We start from the raw sequence: 16256 nt of genomic DNA on the forward strand, positions 1-16256 counted from the left end.
CATATTCAGAAGCAAGTTTTGCAGAGTTCCCTGAGCACAAAAGTATGTGAGTGTATCTGTTTGATTTACAGATGATATCAATTCAAACAATGAAAGTCCATATCCATGTGTACTTGCAGATGTAAGAGCGGCTGAGTATCAGGAAATTCTATAGAGCAATCCACCTTAGACGGCGCGTCCAAACGATACAGATCGCATACGGGAGCTCGAGACATACTTGATGGTCTCAAGATATACAGGCTTATTTTGCCTATCGTTTTTACAATGAGATTGATAGACTCTTGAAGACACTAGTGAGGAATAAAATTACGATACCACTCTAAGGTGGATTGCTCTATAGAATTTCCTGATACTCAGCCGCTCTTACATCTGCAAGTGATATCATTCTTTTGCCCTGAGGAAGTCATTGGGTGATGCCCCTTGACGAAACACGTGTTGGCGTTTGGCTGTTGTAAATGATATCAGGACTGTACTGCTGTATCCACAAGTCTTCGTGATCATCTGGAAGAGAAATAAAATAAGGACTTTTTTTCAAACTTGGATACATGGATATGGACTTTCATTGTTTGAATTGATATCATCTGTAAATCAAACAGATACACTCACATACTTTTGTGCTCAGGGAACTCTGCAAAACTTGTTATTGTGACAATAATTACGATCGTAATTTACTGTCTCTTGACAGCGGTGGGTGGTAGCTGTCTGTGGTTCCCTTGATGCCCCATTTTGAGATAGTAAGCTGTAAACTTATTGCTACATAGGCTATGCGCTGTTAAAACCTCACTACCCATTGTTCGAAGTGTGACATATTCAGAAGCATCTCCTCGCAATTCATATGTGAACCAACAAAACGTAACTAGCAATGAAACTTTCGCTCCAATGTACGCTGCAACATGCCCTTGCGGGAAAACCGCCGCCCACCTATATGCAAGCATGGCTTTCAAGTATATCAATTTCCTGGTAAGGGACACGTGCGTCTCAACCTGATACATTCCCTCACCAACCAGGTATTTAGTAATTTGGAGATATTTAGTATTGTAGAAGACTGGCATATACCGGCGGAATATGCCAAGACCTACTCTTACCCTTACCACAGGACATATGTTTTTTTAACATTAAGCTTCAAGCCCCTGTTCTCCATCAAATCAATATAGGTGTTAAGGGCCTTCTGAAGACCAAGCTGGGTTCTCGCCATTAAAACTGCATCGTCTGCATATAAAAGCGAGACGATGTTGGTGTGATTAACTATCGGTTAGTCTCTCACTCTGGCCACCAATGCCTCCTCCAGTTTGTTAGTGTATAAACTAAAGAGGAATGGGGCAAGTACGCAGCCTTGTCTTACACCTTTTTTTACTTTAAAAGGCTTAGTACATTCCCCTTTTAATCCAAACCTCACCTTGGCAGAAGCCCCCACACTTAGTTGTCTCAAAAATGATACAAGGGGTGGCTCTACTTTTAATCCTTCTAGGATCGGCCATAGTCTATTGTGGTTTACGCAGTCGAAAGCCGCGGTAAGATAAACAAACACCGCAAATAGATTGCCTTGCTTATGTGGCACTGAGTGGTATTGTGTGGAGTGTATGTTGTGTTCAGTAGAGTAATTGTGTGGTGTGTAATTATGTGGCACTGAGTGGTATTGTTTGGAGTGTATGTTGCATTGAGTGCAGTGTAATTATGTAGCATATAATTATGTGGCACTGAGTATTATTGTGTGGAGTGTGTGTTGCATTCAGTAGAGTGTAATTATGTGGCATGTAATTATGTGTCACTGAGTGGTATTTGGAGTGTATGTTGCATTGAGTGCAGTGTAATTATGGGGTGCGTAATTACGTGGCACTGTGTGGTATTTGGAGTGTATGTTGCATTGAGCGCAGTGTAATTATGTAGCATATAATTATGTGGCCCTGAGTGGTATTGTCTGGAGTGTATGTTGTATTCAGTATAGTGTAATTATGTGGCGTGTAATTATGTGGCACTGAGTGGTATTTGGAGTGTATGTTGCATTGAGTGCAGTGTAATTATGTGGCACTGAGTGGTATTTAGAGTGTATGTTGCATTGGCTGCAGTGTAATTATGTGACGTGTAATTATGTGGCACTGAGTGGTATTTGGAGTGTATGTTGCATTGAGTGCAGTGTAATTATGTGGCACTGAGTGGTATTTGGAGTGTATGTTGCATTGAGCGCAGTGTAATTATGTGGCGTGTAATTATGTGTCACTGAGTGTTATTTGGAGTGTATGTTGCATTGAGTGTAGTGTAAATATGTAGCATGTAATTATGTGGCACTGAATGGTATTTGGAGTGTATGTTGCATAGATTGCAGTGTAATTGCTCATTGACTGTGTGTACTTGAGAAGAGGGAGAGAAGGGAGAGTGAGGAGAGAGATGGGAGAGGGGAGGGGAGAGAGGGGAGGGGAGAGAGGAGAGCGGGGAGAGGAGAGCGGGGAGAGGAGAGCGGGGAGAGGAGAGCGGGGAGAGGAGAGAGTGGAGAGGGGAGAGGGGAGAGGGGAGAGTGAGGAGAGGGGAGAGGGGAGAGGGGAGAGTGAGAAGAGGGGAGAGGAAGGAGAGGAGAAGAGAAGAGAGGGGAAAGTGGTAAGAGAGGAGAGTGGTGAGAGGGGAGAGTGGTGAGAAGGGAGAGTGGTGATAGTGCAGAGCGGCGAGTGGTGAGAGTAGGGAGAGTGGTGAGAGTAGGGAGAGTGGTGATAGGGGACAGTGGCGAGGGGAGAGTGGTGATATGGGAGAGTGGTGTTAAAGGAGAGTGGTGATAGGGGAGAGTGGTGATAGGGGAGAGTGGTGATAGGGGAGAGTGGTGAGAGGGGAGAGTGGTGAGAGTGGCAATAGTGTAGAGGGTAGAGTGGTGATAGTGTAGAGGGGAGAGTGGGGGGAGAGGGGAGAGTGGTGAGAGGGGAGAGTGGAGAGTGGTGAGAGGGGAGAGGGGAGAGTGGTGAGAGGGGAGAGTGTGAGAGGGGAGAGTGGTAAGAGGGGAGAGTGGTAAGAGGGGAGAGTGATAAGAGGGTAGAGTGGTGAGAGGGTAGAGTGGTGAGAGTGGTGAGTGGTGAGAGGGGAGAGGGAGAGAGGGGAAAGGGGAGAGAGGGAAAAGGGGGGAAAGGGGAGAGAGGGGAGAGTGATGCGAGGGGAGAGGGGTGAGAGGGGAGAGTGGTGAGAGGGGAGAGTGGTGAGAGGGTAGAGTGGTGAGAGGGTAGAGTGGTGAATGGGTAGAGTGGTGAGAGGGTAGAGTGGTGAGAGGGTAGAGTGGTGAGAGGGTAGAGTGGGTAGAGGAGAGCGGGGAGAGGGGAGAGTGAGGAGAGGGGAGAGGGGAGAGTGAGAAGAGGGGAGAGGAAGGAGAGGAGAAGAGAAGAGAGGGGAAAGTGGTAAGAGAGGAGAGTGGTGATAGGGGAGAGTGGTGAGAGGGGAGAGTGGTGAGAGTGGCAATAGTGTAGAGGGTAGAGTGGTGATAGTGTAGAGGGGAGAGTGGGGGGAGAGGGGAGAGTGGTGAGAGGGGAGAGTGGAGAGTGGTGAGAGGGGAGAGGGGAGAGTGGTGAGAGGGGAGAGTGTGAGAGGGGAGAGTGGTAAGAGGGGAGAGTGGTAAGAGGGGAGAGTGATAAGAGGGTAGAGTGGTGAGAGGGTAGAGTGGTGAGAGTGGTGAGTGGTGAGAGGGGAGAGGGGAGAGGGGAAAGGGGAGAGAGGGAAAAGGGGGGAAAGGGGAGAGAGGGGAGAGTGATGCGAGGGGAGAGGGGTGAGAGGGGAGAGTGGTGAGAGGGGAGAGTGGTGAGAGGGTAGAGTGGTGAGAGGGTAGAGTGGTGAGAGGGTAGAGTGGTGAATGGGTAGAGTGGTGAGAGGGTAGAGTGGTGAGAGGGTAGAGTGGGTAGAGTGGTGAGAGGGAAGAGTGGTGAGAGGGGAGAGTGGTGAGAGTAGAGAGGGGAGAGAGGGGAGAGTGGTGAGAGGGGACAGTAGTGAAAGGGGAGAGTGGTGAGAGGGGAGAGTGGTGAGAGGGGAGAGTGGTGAGAGGGGCAAGGGGTGGGAGGGGCGAGGGGGGGGAGGGGCGAGGGGTGGGAGGGGCGAGGGGTGAGAGGGGAGGGTGGTGAGAGGGGAGGGTGGTGAATGGGGAGAGCGGTGAGAGTGGTGAGAGTGGTGAGAGTGGGGAGAGTGGGGAGAGTGAGGAGAGTGAGGGGAGAGGAGAGAGAGGAAAGATGAGAGTGAGGAGAGTGAGGAGAGAGAGGAGAGATGAGAGAGAGGAGAGAGAGGAGAGTGAGGAGAGAGAGGAGAGTGAACGAAGAGACTCCACTTAAAATGTTGGGAGTGGTATGGTGCACCCACAATTTCTCTCTTAAAAGTCCTCTAAAGAAAGGAAGCCACTATATGGACAATTTCTTTCTACGTAGATCGAATGGTTGCACACTGTAGCACAGTTTTAGTCATCTGTTTTGTACTACTCCATGAAGAGAGGACCCTTCTTTACAAAAATACGTTTGAACTGTCCCACAAGCCATAGTACTATTTTCTGTATGAATGGAGACACTGTGATGCCAAACATAAGTTGCTGATGTTGGCTAAACCATTGTGCACAACTGTGGTGGACGAAGAAACTGATTAGCTATTCAACGGACCAAGCAGTGAAGATGAATTACCATAAACACATATGTATATTAAAAAAATAAAAACAGCAAATGCTCTGTAAAGTTCAGAGCCCTCCCTTCCACTTTCTAAATATAACAAGCATTGTCAAAGCAGACAGGGCTCACCTTTGAGACCTCTATTGCCTAAAAAGCAAGTCCAAAACATGAGCTTCACAACATGATGAAGCAGCCCTGACTTTGTATAGGTCAGCATTTTTTTATTTAATGATCTAAAAGTGTATGGGTTAGGAGGAAGAGGAAGGAAAAAATAAAAAAGGATTTAGTTATGCAGCACAATATCCTTGATGCAACCACATCAACTATTGTGTGGCTAAACACTTATAAGTTCCAAAAGGCGAGATCTATTGGCTATGGCAATGCTTGGTGTGGGTGTGGTTGTGTGTGTGTGTGGGTGTGGGTGTGGTTGTGTGTGTGTTTGGTTGTGGGTGTGGGTGCGGGTGCGGTTGTGGGTGCGGGTGTGGGTGTGTGTGGTTGGGTGTGTTTGTGTGTGTGGTTGTGTGTGTGTGGTTGTGTGTGTGTGTGTGTATATATGGTTGTGTGTGTGATTGTGTGTGTGTGTGGTTGTGTGTGTGGTTGTGTGGTTTTGTGTGTGGTTGTGTGTGTGTGTGATAGTGGTTGTGGTTGTGTGCATGGTTGTGTGTGTGTGCGGTTGTATGTGTGGTTGTGTGTGTGCTTGTGTGTGTGTGTTTGTGGTTGTGTGTGTGGTTGTGGTTGTGATAGTAATATAGTTGGAGGGTTTGACGTCAGAAATAAATGCGAGTTTATAATCAATCAACAGTTGCAAAACAGAAGCAAGTCAGGACTCTTATATTTAGTTTCAAAGCACAAAGAGAGCGCAAGTAGAAGTGCCTATAAATGTTTTCACATTTTATAGCAATTTGAATATGTAAATAAGCTCCTTTGAGTCCCTTTATTTTTAACAAAACAGAAGTACATTTATATAGCAAAAAATCGACCCGAAGGCATTGGATCGCTTTACACGCGCACCACTTTATGATGCAGCTCAACCTGCAAATCACGTATTCCACTTCCAAAAAATAGCCGACTGAAGAAATATTTAATGATAGTAATATAGTTGAAGGGTTTGACGTCCTAAATAAATGCGAGTTTAGAATCTATCAACTGTTGCAAAACACCATAGCCGTGCACAAGGTGATTTTACAAATACAACTTGTCTTTTTTGTAATTTTATGAAGCCTTCCGGAACAATTGTGCGTGTGTGAAATGATAAAATTGGGCGAACAAAGTTTTAATAAAAATCGAGCACGCAAACAATACTGTTTAAGACAGTATCCTTAAAAAAAAGGCTTTTGATTAAGCAAAAAGGTTGGAGTTAAGCGTCAACTAATTGGCACTTGGATTACCTAGGAGCTCTTTCTGTATTGTCCCCTAAGGTCAAAGATTTGGGCTTTTGGTTGGATAAGAATCTTTCCATGAAGCCTCAGGTGACCAAGGTAGCCTCCACTTGTTTTGCAGTGCTTAAGTGGACGAAAAAGATCATCAGGATGATTCCTCATACATCCTAAAGAATAGTGATGCGAGCTCTAATCCTGTCAAGATAAGACTATGGTAATATTCTGAATCTAGGAATTGATAAGGCCTCCATCTGATGACTATGCGCAGTTCAGAATTCTGCTGCTAGACATCTGTATCGCCTTCTAAAGTCTTGTGCTATATGTACAAAGCCAGAGTAGGACCGCAATATATTCAGGATTTGGTGGTGCCTTATCAGCCCCCACGTACACTGAGATCACTCAATGAGGCCTTGTGTACTGTGGCTAGGATTTGTTTGGCCTATAAGGGAGGCCGCTCTTTCACATTTCTGGGCCTGAAATTGGGGAACACCATCCTGGAGCCACTGAGAAAACTGCACTTCACTTCTTGCGTTTTGTAAAGACTTGAAGACCTGACTGTTTTAAAATGACAAACTGGACATCTCTACGTCTGCTCAGAGTCGGGAAACCCTTTTTGGGTAGCTGCACGCTTTATAAGCTGATATAATATAATAATAATAATTTATAGCCTGTCCCACTCAAAGGGGCTGCTACATGGAAATTATTATTAGCCTCTGTGTATCTAATTGCTATTTGTGTATCAACCCTAGTCTTCTCCAATTTCTTGATTCAGATTCAGCACTGGTTTTAATTCATACACCATTCCTATATCAAAGCATAAAGTGTGTACTACTGCCATTTTATTGCTTGCTAGCTGATAATTTGTGGATCCTCAGCTCATGTCCCTCTGGGCTATTTCCAGCCTGCTCCCACCTAATTCTCTGCACCAGTTTATTATTTACAGTCACTATTTGCCTCATGATTTATAAATGCAGATTAAGGTGAAGCTTTAACTAATTAATGGATGTTACTTTGTGAAACAGTCCCAACTTGTCCCATTTCAGATCTACCCCAAGAATTTTTCCAGCAGTGTCTATCTCACAGGTTTGCACATATGGTTTATTTTCAACCCCTTTAAATCTCCGGAAGATAGTGTCACTACCCTTTTCTTACCAGGCGGCACATCTGTAGTCGCTACTGAGTTCGTTTCACCTGATCCTTTCACTGCCTTCTCATCTGAAACTCTATCTCCTCTTTCTTGACTCTGAGCTTCTGGTACTCCTAACATGAAACAGTGTGTGGTTAAACAAGTATTGTACAGAGCACACAATGTTTTATATTCAATATGCTGTAACAAAGAAGGAAGACCTCATCAGTCATCTTGAAAGAGACAGCAACATTCACTGAAATTATAGGGAATGAGTTTTTCAGGCTACTAAGATTTCACATATATTGTAAATGTGATATTGCAGAGTTTACGGTGTATATCTTGTACTTCACTTGACAATACATAAAACTGGCCAGCACTGGCCACCTACACATCCAGTTTTGGCTTTTTTGACTACGTCATTCATCACTCTTACAGAACAATTTAATTACTAGTCATTTTTTATCTATTTCTCAGAAATTAACTGTCAACTTATACCTTCTATATTCTGTAACCACTAGAAGTTCTTGAAATAAAACGTTGGGAGCAGGACAACCAATCAGAATGCTTCATTGGCTTTCGATACAAGCATTTTAGACCTGCTGCCTCTCCTTGTGTTGCTGCTGAAAAAAAGGAGGAGCCTGCATGTTGTAACCTCAATCGGAAAGCAGCTTTTCCATCCTATGCGGCACAAGCAGAGAAAGCAGGAACTACATCGCACAACATAAAAGCTGCTCTCTGCATTACTATGTGATGGATCCATCACTCCTTTTGTGACTTTCGATGATGCATAGTTGAAATTTGTACATCACTGTTTTTTTGCAGTGCTGAAGGTTGCTTTTAGCTGCGTTATGCATCGCTTCTATTGGGAGCCTCTATCGTTTACACCAGATTCTAAATCTGGTAACCCACTACTATGATACATCTACACTTGATAACTAAACAGGTTACCCACTGCTGCTATGTCATAAAGTCCTTCCCAGCCAGGCTGATGGTTCTCGGACAGCCTGTCAGCGAAGTGCTGTCTGATTTAGCTGAAATCAGAATGCATAGCAGGCAGCAGATTTTGGGAGCCACACATAATATAAAATTATAGATGTGTAAAAAGTGGATTAAGGGGATGTTTTTCATCTCATGGCTTTGCGTGACAACATGAAGAGCTTTAGCTTTGCTGTCATTGTCTTTTGATTACACTCAGAGCCCTACAGAGAAAAACATTGCTGTAATTCACTGTTACCCATCTATAATTCTCTATGTTATGCATGGCTCTCATAGAGAGATATTAGTGGGAACGACTGGAGTCTAAATTCTGTGATTCACAGCTATGACCTAGCAACAGTGGGTAACTCAACTTGTTGACCACTCTTGCGAAGTCATAAAGGAACTCAGGCTGGGCACTCTGAGAGCCTATAAGAACAGCGCTGGAAAGCAGGGAGCACAACATTTGGAGGAGAGGCAAGGAAGGGCATAGAGAGGGGTGGAGGTAGGTGGCAGGACGCCAGGTATTTTTATTTTCTTTTGGACAGGTAGGAGAGGTCATGTTTTGTATGGCTGCCCATTACTGCTGTGCCCCAATACATCAGACGAAAGCAGGGTCAGATGATTTTGGAGGTCATACATACAGAACAAGTTATTTACCTTCAGTAACACGGTTTTTGGTAGACAACCTATCTAGCTGCAGATTCCTCACCTTTTGAATATTTCCCAGGTGTCAGACTGCATCTGGAAACTTTTTTCAGCAGTACCTATTGGTGCTGGTAGGTGGCACCATGTGGCTCTGCACTGACAGCATTCCATTTCGAAAATGACGTACAGAGATTATATAAAATCTACTCCAGTGCCCTAACGTTAGTTGCTTTCAAGAGTGTTCACAAGCCCAGATGTAGAGCTCCAAAAGCACATTGGTGTGACCAGTATGCAGATTCTTAGGCTAGGGATCCTATTAGTGGAGAGATTCAAACCACAGACAGGGAGGATGGTAGGGTCGGTGAGGAATCTGGGGCTAGACAGAGTCTCTACCAGAAAGAGCATACCAAAGATAATTAACTTGTTCTTCTAATGGATACTTCTTGTCGCAGATTCCTCATCTTTTGAATAGATACTAAAGTAGTACCTATTTGGAGGGGAGTCTGTTGATGGACTCAAACCAGAAAGTCCTGCTCGACTGAGCGGGCAAAAGCACCTCTCTCCTGGCTGTGCAGACTGCTGTGCTTTTGGAACACAGTGAATATATGTAGGGACACAAACAAACCGGCTTGCCAACACATTGTAGATTGATCCTAATGCAGAGCACAAAACAGTGAAAGATTACTCTCTTCAGCAAAGCCTTACATTTTTTCATTCCTCAATAAAAGAGCTGATTGTTTACTTAATGTTCCTTGGTTTGATCAATATAAATACTCAGAGTTCTCTTGGAGATCAAATGATAGTCTCTCCTACTCCTTAGAGGGGGGTAGGCGGACCATAGAACGCTGGCAAGGTGATGTTTAGACAAACATGGAATGGAGTCCCAAATGTATGCAAGTAAAACAACAGTGTCCGCGAAACAAGCTTGTTTTGGAAGAGGGTGTTGTATGGCATAACAGATCAAGGTACTTCATCCTTTCACCCCCATTTTAGGATGTTTTCAAGTTAGGAGTTTGCTTGCCCTCCCCTTAGATGTCACAGGGAACATTTTGTGCATCACCCTGCTTTTAATAGAATGAGAGATGACATACCTGCCACAAACATGGTTCTTCAAGAAAGGCAGTCGTCTGCATTTACAGGACACAAACGTAAAGGATGGACTGTCAGTATTCCTGAAAACAAGGGTGTTAAAAAGGGCGCATGTTGGCCACATTCCCTTTAATCTTTTTGAGCAGACGGTCATCTACCCAGAGTACAGAAAACAACCCTTTGCAAAGGTTGGGAACTTTCCCTGTGCCACCCCTGCTCACCCTCATGACACTGCACTTCTGTCGAACATAGAAATTGGGTTGCAAAACTGTCTTGATGTCTTTGCATTCTATTACATGTACCTCAATATGATAATACCAATAAAGAAATGTACAGCATTTGTAACCTCACTGAAATAAAAAGGAAAACATATTAAGAGACTACAGGTAGCACTGCCTCACACTTTTCTCTATCTGGATCTGTTCTTCAATGATGTCCTTGCTTGGAAAGGGAATGTGATTTGATCAAAATAAGGACAATCATGAGAAGCCTAAATAGTTTTAATAAACTATATGGGAACTACTCATCATAGGCCAATAAAATTGCTTACTGGACTGTAGTGATTGCAACATTGGGGGATTGACAACCACACTAATCTTAATGTAGCAGAAGACCCATATGGAAAGCGGCTCTTAGCTCCACAAAACTATATCATTCCAAGCAATAAACCAGAGGAACAGAATCAACTTTTAAAATCTGTGTTAGTCGCAGTAATGAAGACTGTGCCGCTCAACACGTACTATGTTGAAAAGCCTCCCAGGAAGCTTGTTAAATTTAATTACTAATGATACTTTATTCAGATTCCTAAATGTATATTTATAACAAGGTGGGCTATTAGCCAAAGCATAATGCATTCTTCGCACGATCAGGAACCTATGAGAAAGTACAGGTTCCAAATACCATTAAGAAGTATGCTGCAGTCTACAGTATGGAAAAGGTCTAGCTCATCTAGGTGTCTGGAATACTATACTAATTATCTGTCTCTCAAAACAGGCCTTTGCTACAATTATCTATATGACAAAATAATACTAGATGATAAACCCATATTCTTTTTCTGGTTGAGCCACCTTCTGCTCCCAGAGGTTTCTGAAAATGCAGTAGACTAAGACAGCATAAAAGGAAATGTGTTTTGTTGTAGCTTGGTAGATTTATGAGCTCCAGGATTATTGATAGATGCAAGGTCTGAGGAACTTAGTGAGTTTCAAAATAAGACCTGTACTGTAGTTATTAAGGATAGGATTCAGATCTTTTTTTACAATATGCATTTGTGTATTTTAGGTTTAATTCTTCTTGAAAATGTGTTGTGTGTAGGCTAAGACTACAAGACCCAGCAAAAAGGGAAAACATAAACCTTTGAGCAATTATGCTAAGGAATACAGGAAATAAACTGGAATTAAAACAGTAGTGAAAGCACAATACTTCTAGGCTTTGCACGTGGTATGTCTTATCAGAAAACCCCCAAATATTGTACACAGGCTACTAATGAAGAACTGGTAAGGATTCCATGCACCCAGGATTCGTCTGAAGAGGAAGAATATTTGTGGTATTTGTTTCTATTAAAAGGCGCAATGATGAAGGAAATACACAAATGCTGTCCAAAAAAACAACCACTGAGAAACTTTGTGTAACAATCAATCTGGAAAAAAAGGACATTAAAATGGCACCGGTTTATTCAGGGTTTGAAAAAGACTGGATGAGGCATATGCTCATCAGTTAACTGTCAGTTTAATATTTCTCGAATAAAAATAACCCTAATAGCACGATTATTCCTCAAAATTGTTTCTAGTTTAATTTTTACATTCATTCGCCTGTTGGCAGAATTTCTATGCAATACACAATATGGTTGCTCAGTGTCTGGAGTGTCTGAAAACACAAAGGGTTTCCCTGCAACTGTGACTCCAAGGCGGTTATCTAAGGTCACTCCGCAGGGGAAATTAGTAATATCAAAGAACATGTTTCCCAGAGCTTAGCTCAAGCAGTTAAGGTGTAGTGGACTACAAATACATAAAATACCTTTGTGTGCGTAGCATGTTGACCAACATGAAGAGATAAATGGTATCTTAAATAGATTCGATTATTCTTACGTTAAAACAAAGTGTTTTTGCACCCCTTTTAGAGATGTGAACTCAGTGGCAATTGAGGGCAGTGGGATGCTGACAGATTATCAAGGTTTGAGCAAGCTACTAAATACTAATTTACTTGTAACTCTGATATTCCAGAAAAGGCATCATAACTCTGATAAATAGCTAACCCGCTGGCAGAGAGGACAGACATTTAGTCAGATTAAGAATTTGTGGAAATACCATATCGAAGAATAACAGGATAATCCCATGTACAGGATAAGTATAGATCGGTAAATCTATGAAAGACTACAAATCTGAAAGAATGATAACCGAGTCTAAAACAATTAAACATGCTACAAGAAAGCCGCAAGAGGCAGTACACATTTTATTCATTTTAAACCATTTTACATAGTCTGACTTATCTCACTGGCTGCAAGACGATGTTCTTTGACTCAAAACTATTACAAAGCGATGACTGAAAGGCTCCTTCCAAATACAAATGTTGACGCATGGTAAGTGTTTCTGGTTATTCATTTCCGTCTGATCCAATTATTGATATATTCGTTAAGATGACACACTTTCATTCACTGTGTGTTGTGGAGTAGATTGTGCCAAGAACATGTAAATAACACAATGAGGATGTTTATTTCATGTCTTTTGACACAAATTAGCTGTAGGGCAGACCGGGAATGTGTTTTGTCCATTGTAGATAAATCTCAACAGTTCTTTCAAAAGAAGGAACAATTACTTACTCTATTGCTAGTTCTACATCAGTTCTTAAAAAAGAAGGAAATATTACTTACTCTACAGATGGTTCTACATCATGAGGATCTTTAATGAAGTATATATTGAATATCTCAACAGATTAGCAATACTCTGGAAGGAATAGTTTCTTACCTGAAATCCTAGCTCTCCAGGGGAATTTTCATTATAGCTAGAAGCACTGAATACTCCAGGCATGGGATCCTGAAGCACTTTTATTTATTTATCACTAAACACATATTCATTAAAATATACACTTTTATTTTTTAAACACAATTTGGCCAATAGCATGCAATTCTCAAGTATTGACTTGAAAAAAAAATATCTTTAAAAAAAAAAAATACAAAGTCACAAAAATAAACTCAATGACCTGAAACCTACTTTCACAAACCTTTTTCAAAGGAAGGGTGAGAAAAATAGGAACAATGTCGCCATAAATGTGAGCACTGAAAAGGCCGTGAGAAAACAGCATTGCTCCTTTAAGTCACAGAGCACTTCCAGTAGTTAGTTTATTATGCACTATATGGCATCTGAGCCAGTTCTTTATTTTTTTACGAGATGATGAATCCTATGAGAAGTAAGAGCAATTACCTTGACTCTTCTCCACTGAGGAGGGTGGATTCTTAGAACTATAATGATTTCCCTCGAGGAAAACTAGGATTTAAGGGAAGAAACGTGTCCTTCTTCTCCAGATGACAATATTATAAATCATAAGCACTGAAGAGTGTAGCAAGCCCCTCACTATAAATGGCAAAGAGAAAAGACTTACAGTGCACTCTTCGAACTGATTACAAAGAGAGGCTTGCCGCAAGAGGGCAGCTGGGCTTAAATCTGTGTCAAGGCAATAGTGCCTTGTGAAAGTATGTATGTACTTCCAAGTGGCCGCTTTACAAACATCTGCAATTTAAATGTTTTTTTAATAAAGCCATAGTACCAGCCATACCATTTGACGAATGAACTTGGGCCTACCAGTCAAAGTCTTATCAGCATTACTGTAATACAGTAAAATGCACAACACAATCCATGAGAAATGGACTGATTGGAATTAGGAAAATCAATTCCAATAGGACCAACATTTACAAATAGTTGGTCAGACTGGCTAAGATCTGTGGTTGTATCAAGAAAAAAGCTTAGAACCCTTTTTAAAGCAAATGGGATGCTAAATCCTCTCAGCTAGAGTGGAAGGATCTGGAAGAAGATCAGAAGGGAGGCTGTTTGATCTACATGAAAATTAGAGACAACTTGAGAAAGAAACTAGGAATGGTTCTCATATATAAAATAGAATGAAAGATTCCTTTCAGTAAAGAGTCTGGGTTTCACTAACCCTACAGGTGGAAGTAATTGCCAGCTGTCCTCCAGGAGATATGCTAGAAAGAAGCCACATGAATAGAATAGGGGGCAGGGCAATTTGGATAGGAGCACATTAAACTCTCAGGGAGGAAATGTTTCCTAAATGGAGGACAAACATTCTGGAGGTTTGTGAAGCTATTAAAGCTGAAGGGTGTATCTTTTTCAGAAGAACACTGCAGCCCGAATTCACTAAATCGTGAAGATAAAGGAGTCCATAGCTTCCTGGCATTTGGTAGGAAAAAGATTCTTTTGTAAATATCAAATGAAAAAACACTTCTATATTGAATAAATGTGATATTCCAGTGGAAGGAAGTCTGAGCTCTTGAAAGAAGTTTGTACACTGGTCTGGCAGATTTACATAGCCATATCGCAAGAGTTCCGGAGCCAGGCTGCCAAGTCAGTGTACCACCACTGCTGTAGCAACTAAGAAGCTATGAGAACCATTCTTGTTCTGTCATTCACTAGTTTGATCATCTACAACGGGATCAACTACAATAGAGAAATGCGAGAAAAAAAACCTCCTCTGGCCAACTGATCAAAAGTGCACTCCCCAGTGTTTCTAGATGGCAATTACTGATTGTGTAATTTTGGCATTCTCCGTTGTCTGCATTTGCAATTAAGTCAAGCCACATTTGTAAATTTGTTCTTGCAGGACTGTGTCGTTTAATACCCAATCATGATTCTATTGGATTAGCCTGCTCAGAAAATCTGCTTGGGTGTAGTGGATTACTGTAGGTGAACTGCAGTGGGTGCAGGTTACTCACAATCAACCACCTCAAAATGTTCTGGGCTTCTACAGACAGTGGTCCAGTTCTTGTACAGCCCTGTTTGCTGAGGTAAACATTGTTGTGCAATTGTCTGTCTGAACAAGCAGCAAATATGTCCTGGAGCTGAGCTGAGCACAAATCTCTACAGGACCAGATGAACTGCCTTCAACTCCAAGAGGTGAATGTGGTACTTTGTTTCTTTTGACAACCACAATTCTTAGGTATGAAAACCATCCATATGGGTTCCCCAAGCCCACAAGCAAACCATCCGTCATGATGGCTTGAGAGGAGGCTTCTGACTAAAAAGAGACAATCTTTGGCAAACTTGACTATCTGCTTTCAATGGGAGGGAGTAAACTGTGGTCTATGACAGAGCCAATGTGTCCTCCCAACTGCAAAAGAGTTGGCATCACTAGTCTTCCAGGTATTTCTGCACTAGCCTCATCTGAAGGTGGGCATGTGGAATCAGAAAGCTAGAGGAAGCCATTGAACTCAGGAGGAACGATATACGACAAGCTGTCACGTATTTTCCCTTTAGAAGATTTTGACACTTCACATAGGGACAACAGTCACTCTTCTAAAGGATTAACCGTTGATGTTATTGTCTCTTTGTGTGTTTCCAAGAAATGGATGGATGTACTGAGTCGCTGTAGAGTTGAAATGATTTGCCTTAAGGGCCTAATTGGTGAAACAGAGACATGTTGAAGTGATGCTGGGTTTCTCGAACTAATAAATCCTTCATAATCTAGTCTGGAATAGATGTCTATTTTCATTTAATGTGCGCTGTAACTACTGCAATACTCTTTTAAAAGTCCATGAGTTTACGTAAGGCTGAAAGGCATGACATTGTATTAGTAATGGGCATTGCCCATCCGAAAATTCAGGAATTGTCAATGTTTTTGAATTATGGAAATGTGAAGGTAAGCATCTTAAAGATCTGTGGCACACTTCCAATCCCTCTGATAGAGTAGAAGGTACATTTGGTAAAATTCCAACATGCGAAACTTCTCTTTCGTTGTGAACCTATTTGTAGTCCTGAGGTCTAAATTAGGACTATGTTCCTACTTCTGCCCTTTCTTCAGAACCAGAAAGTAGCTAGACACCCTTGCCTTTCTGTGCATAGGGATGGGCTTTACTGCATCGGAGGTGAGGAGTGCTGACTTTCAAACAAAGCAAGTCTAGATTATACTGAGAAGACCTCTCGGAGGAATGGCTGGAGGTTGAGACTTGAACCTCAGAGAATAGCCATGCTTTACAATATTCAACACCCATCTATCTGTTGTAATCTTCTCCTCCTCTACTAGATGTTTGTTGATGCGTTCCTACAATGGAGTGGTAAATGAAGAGGCGAGTCACTATTTTGGAGGGCTTTCTTTAGAAATTGATGTTTGCTGGCCACCTCTTTCTTTGTAGCTTTTTGCACCTAAAACATTTTTTGATGTTGTTGAAGTTCTCAATGATGGTACTGCTGGGACCACTGA

The 16256-nt window shown here is 42.2% G+C and overlaps 1 protein-coding gene across 5 annotated transcripts in view; it reads right to left on the minus strand.

The window, feature by feature from the left end:
* IFT54 (intraflagellar transport 54) overlaps positions 1 to 16256 on the minus strand; it is a 372547-nt gene that overhangs the window by 117975 nt on the left and 238316 nt on the right. For 3 of the 5 annotated variants that reach the window (XM_086956264.1, XM_086956265.1, XM_086956263.1), the window contains one exon: positions 7145 to 7252. The exons of the other annotated variants lie outside the window; for them this stretch is intronic. In XM_086956264.1, the coding sequence (XP_086812390.1) occupies positions 7145 to 7252 (108 nt within the window). The remainder of the gene's footprint in view (positions 1 to 7144; positions 7253 to 16256) is intronic. 5 annotated transcript variants of the gene reach the window in all.

Source organism: Lissotriton vulgaris, chromosome 2_1 (assembly GCF_964263255.1).
Source record: "Lissotriton vulgaris chromosome 2_1, aLisVul1.2, whole genome shotgun sequence".
In the NCBI taxonomy this organism is placed as follows: domain Eukaryota; kingdom Metazoa; phylum Chordata; class Amphibia; order Caudata; family Salamandridae; genus Lissotriton; species Lissotriton vulgaris.